Source organism: Verticillium alfalfae, genomic scaffold (assembly GCF_000150825.1).
Source record: "Verticillium alfalfae VaMs.102 supercont1.10 genomic scaffold, whole genome shotgun sequence".
Classification (NCBI taxonomy): domain Eukaryota; kingdom Fungi; phylum Ascomycota; class Sordariomycetes; order Glomerellales; family Plectosphaerellaceae; genus Verticillium; species Verticillium alfalfae.
Genome location: NW_003315029.1, coordinates 1,143,715 through 1,147,580, shown reverse-complemented (window position 1 = coordinate 1,147,580; position 3,866 = coordinate 1,143,715). Strand labels below are relative to the sequence as shown.

General features: G+C 57.7%; 2 protein-coding genes across 2 annotated transcripts in view; one reads left to right on the top strand and one right to left on the bottom strand.

Annotated features, from left to right (window-relative positions):
• Nucleotides 1-361: 361 nt before the first annotated feature.
• On the top strand, nt 362-2,160 carry VDBG_07797 (predicted protein; the record flags this gene model as incomplete). Its single annotated transcript, XM_003002292.1, has 2 exons — nt 362-1,948; nt 2,002-2,160. The coding sequence occupies 2 exons, from the start codon at nt 362-364 to the stop codon at nt 2,158-2,160; spliced, it is 1,746 nt and encodes a 581-aa protein (XP_003002338.1).
• Nucleotides 2,161-3,028: 868 nt separating this feature from the next.
• Nucleotides 3,029-3,866, bottom strand: part of VDBG_07796 (predicted protein) — a gene marked incomplete at both ends in the record, with an annotated part of 2,286 nt that continues 1,448 nt past the window's right edge. The window contains one exon of the mRNA XM_003002291.1: nt 3,029-3,811. Coding sequence (XP_003002337.1) covers nt 3,029-3,811 — 783 coding nt within the window. The remainder of the gene's footprint in view (nt 3,812-3,866) is intronic.

The window sequence follows — 3,866 nt, the reverse complement described above, 5'->3', positions numbered from 1 at the left end:
CCACGTGCATCATTTGTTGTAGCCTCGCCACTGCAATAATTCCTACAGAATGGGCACGCTCGACTGAGTACCTTGCGCCTTTCTCCGCCAGAGAACATTATCTCCGGCTCGATAACGACGACGTCTTTTGCCCCTTCGACTACCCTTTCCCCACCAGCAAGGACGGCTCAGAAGAGCACATGTTTCTCAGCGTCGAAGCAGAGGATTCGAAAACCAACATCATTGTCCCTCTGCCGCCCGACCGCGCTCGATCGGCCGAGTGACATCACGCGATATATAGACCTCGATCCCCGACTCTCCAACTCTCCGACCCGCCCACCTCGACGACCTCTCTCTCCCCCGCATAAAGCCGACAAGCAGCATGGCTGCGTCGTCGCCCGAAGCGTCCCTCTTTGTAGGCAGCGACGAGTACGACCTATCACCCTACAACGGGCATGTGTCACTAGACGGCCTGGACAGTGATGAAGACATACAAATCATGGCGGACGCAGGCGATTCGCCCGCTGCGTTTCCTCCCATGTTCCTCGACCACATGTTTCGCGACGACAATGATCCCGACTTTGAGCCAGAACCTCTGAGCGACGACATGGAGTCTTCCGACATACACTCGCTCTCCCCCTCCAACCACTCCTACCGATCGGTTGCCGAGGGCAGTCTTCCTCCTTCCAGCTCAGGACCAGAAGCACTGGACCTACAGAACCGACGCGCCGACCCCCGAGATGTGGCATTAGCACGCGATGTGGCTTTGGGTGTCTTTGGGGACGACCTGGACTGGATGGGCGAGCTCGACTCCGCCTTTGACTTTGCCGAGATTGAGGGCCTAGAGGCTGAGCTCGAGGCACAGAACCCTCATATCCGGCAACCACTCCACGCGTCCCAAGGGGCAACAAGCCAAGGCAACGGCGCCGACCAGGGCGGCAGGGCAGTGGGGAATCTTCTTCGACTGTTAGAAAATGACGATGGAAGAGCAAGCGACGCAAGCGGTGCGAGAAGGCTCGTGCCGGGACCGCCCAACCGGAATGCTGCACGACGACCTTTCTCCCCTGTTCATCTGCTTAGTTCTGAGGGTGACGAGTACCCTGGGCGCGACAGTTTTCGCTCGCGCCACGCTCGCGATGTTCTCGTTGATGTGGAACTGGACGCAGGACATCACGTTCCTCTCTCGCTTCAGCGACAAGAATCCCGGCAGTCTGGTGCTGCTGAAGTCATCGACCTCACAAATGAGCCCGACAGCCCGATACAGGCGCACGCCCGGCCTGTCTCTCAAAACGTTCGCCGCCAAAACTCTCAAGCCCGCAACCCACCCGCTTTTGCTCGCAGCGACAGCAGCATTCTCGGCGGTCCGCCAGTCATAGATCTTACAGACGATGCGCCCGACCGTCCTTTACCACCCTTATTGCCGGGTACACGCTGGCCCCAGGCGCCGCGCCGGGCTGTTCATTCCCCAGAGCTCCTGTTCCTCAACCAGCGCCCGATTCCGAGGCAGCAGCAGCCAAACCGCCGGGAAGGCGTGCAGTCGCGAGCCCGTTCCCGTCAGGCCAACATGCTCAACGGGTTGCGACGTAACTTCTTGCATCATTTGCCGTTTCTCAACCTCTTCAACCCCGACCCGGCGGACGGCAACCTCGACATGGTGGAGGGTATGATGGGCAATCCCTTCAACCCCGTTGGCCACATCCAACTTCAGTATCAGCGCAGCGCCTTTGACCAGCGTCCTCCATCACCCAAACCTGTTCACGTTCCACCCCCTGCAGCACGTTCTGGCTTTTCTCGAGATACCAAGGCCGACAATAGCTCGGCATTTGTCTGTCCTGCATGCAACGAAGAGCTAGCCTACGACCCCCTCGAGGCGCCTTCTGCTCCTGCACCTCAGGCGTCTCGCAATACCCGGCTCGGCAAGCGGCCCCGAAGTGAGCATCACTTCTGGGCGCTTAAGGGCTGTGGCCATGTACGTTCATACTACTTTGTCGTGACCGATTCATTTGCTAATGTGACACAAAGGTTTACTGCGAGGACTGCTACGAGAACCGGAAGCCCACGAACAAGAGACCCAACACGGGATTCCTCCATGCCGGGCGAGATCACAAACTGTCGTGCGCTGTCGAAGGTTGCGACACGCAAGTCACCAATAAGGGATCATGGGTTGGCATTTATCTGTAGCCTACGATGCATGGTAAAAACGCCTATCGAGGGAATGAGCAGAAGAGTCGGCGAGAGAGAATCACTGTGTGGACGACTGCTTTGTACCGCGGGTTATGATGCCTTTTGTCAACAGGCTGGACAACGCACCCAGTCTAACAGGCATTGGAGGGATTTATGAGGCGCCCCGGAATGGGACTGGACATGAGGGTTCACGGTTATGCATGGAATGGCGTTTCTAGACATGGCCCTATTCGGCCGGGCTAGGGAGGCAGCGTTGGCTTGGCTTTTTCAAGTTCATGTGTCGTGCGCCTTGTGTCAAAGGCTAGGACGATTTGAATTATGTTATCCCGTTTTTCAACACCTTGAGAGTGCGCCCGCGGTTAAGTGCATGTCGCATACTTGTATACGAACACAAGTGGACGAACATGATGGGTTACCTTGCTAAGGTGGTAGATGAAAAGAGTTGCGCACCGTACCACAACACCCTGGCGAAGATTCAAGGTAAGTCTGCCGTATTGGCGGCAGACCAACAGACGCCTTGGTGATTGATTCGGAAAACGAAAACAAATGGGTATCAATTCTCTAACTCCCAGAATCCATCAAAATGTCGTAGCAACGCCCATCAATGCTCTTCTTTCCTTCTCCCAACAAATATCTCCCAAGCGCTCAGCCGTTGTCCATATCGGCCGAAGTATGTTCACCTCTGTCTTGAGACAGGGTTTCCCCCAATCAGCTCATCACGAGTCTCCGATCTCGCCACAGCGCCTGTTTCCCAGTATCCATAACAAAAGCGACCCACGGGCCCTCAGCAAAAGCAACAGCTACCCCCCTCTTCGCCCCTGTCGTTCACATGATGCAGAGCGCACAGTCCTTTGGAGCCTGAGCTTCACACAGCCAAGTTGCCCCAGTCTTCATCCGCAAAGACGGCCCGCAGGTCTTGGGATGAGATTGCATCCCAAAGATCCTGGGGCTCGTCGAGTTCGGGGCGCGGCTTGTGCGGCTCTGCCTCCTGCTCCTGCGGCCGGTGCTGAGCCTGCAGGCAATCATCGTCCCAGTCTGCTTCGAGCATGGCCGCCAGGTCCTGCGACGACACGGCGTGTTGCGGCGGTTGCGCGGCTTCCGGAGGGTTGCTGACCCGTCGCAACGGCGCGCGCTTGCCTGTTGCTGCGGGGGTTTCTGATGGGTTGACCATGGCTGGAGGCTCGGTTTGGCGAATCTCCAGCGCGTTATGTGGTGCGCGGGCGTTGGCGCGTTGGTTAGGACCAGGCTGAGGTTTCTGCGTCGTAACTTTCGACTGGCGAGTCCTGCCAGCTGCGAAACTCTGCATGACTGGTCGTCTGCGTTTCCAGGTCATCGGAATCAACGGCGCAGCTTGTTCTGCTTGACACGCCATGCGCTCTGGTGCGTCCCGGCGTGCCGTCTTCGCAGCCATAACGGGCGGTGCTTCGATCTCCTGCATGTCCTGATGCGAGAGGTTGAAGTCCTGCCCCCAGAAGAAAGGCATGGCATCGCCCGCATCTGCCTGGACCAGAGTGAGACGATTCTGCTTGGGGCCCTGTTTCTTTCTGGCGCCACCTGAGCCTGCTCGGTGGACAGCCTCGCCTCGTAGGGCAGGCTCGGCGCCGAAGTCGTGGACTTTCGAAAACAACCTGGTCCTTCCAACAGCTCTCTTTGAAGTTGCGTGCCACGTGGACCTCCTAGTGTCCCGGATCCTCCGAATTTCT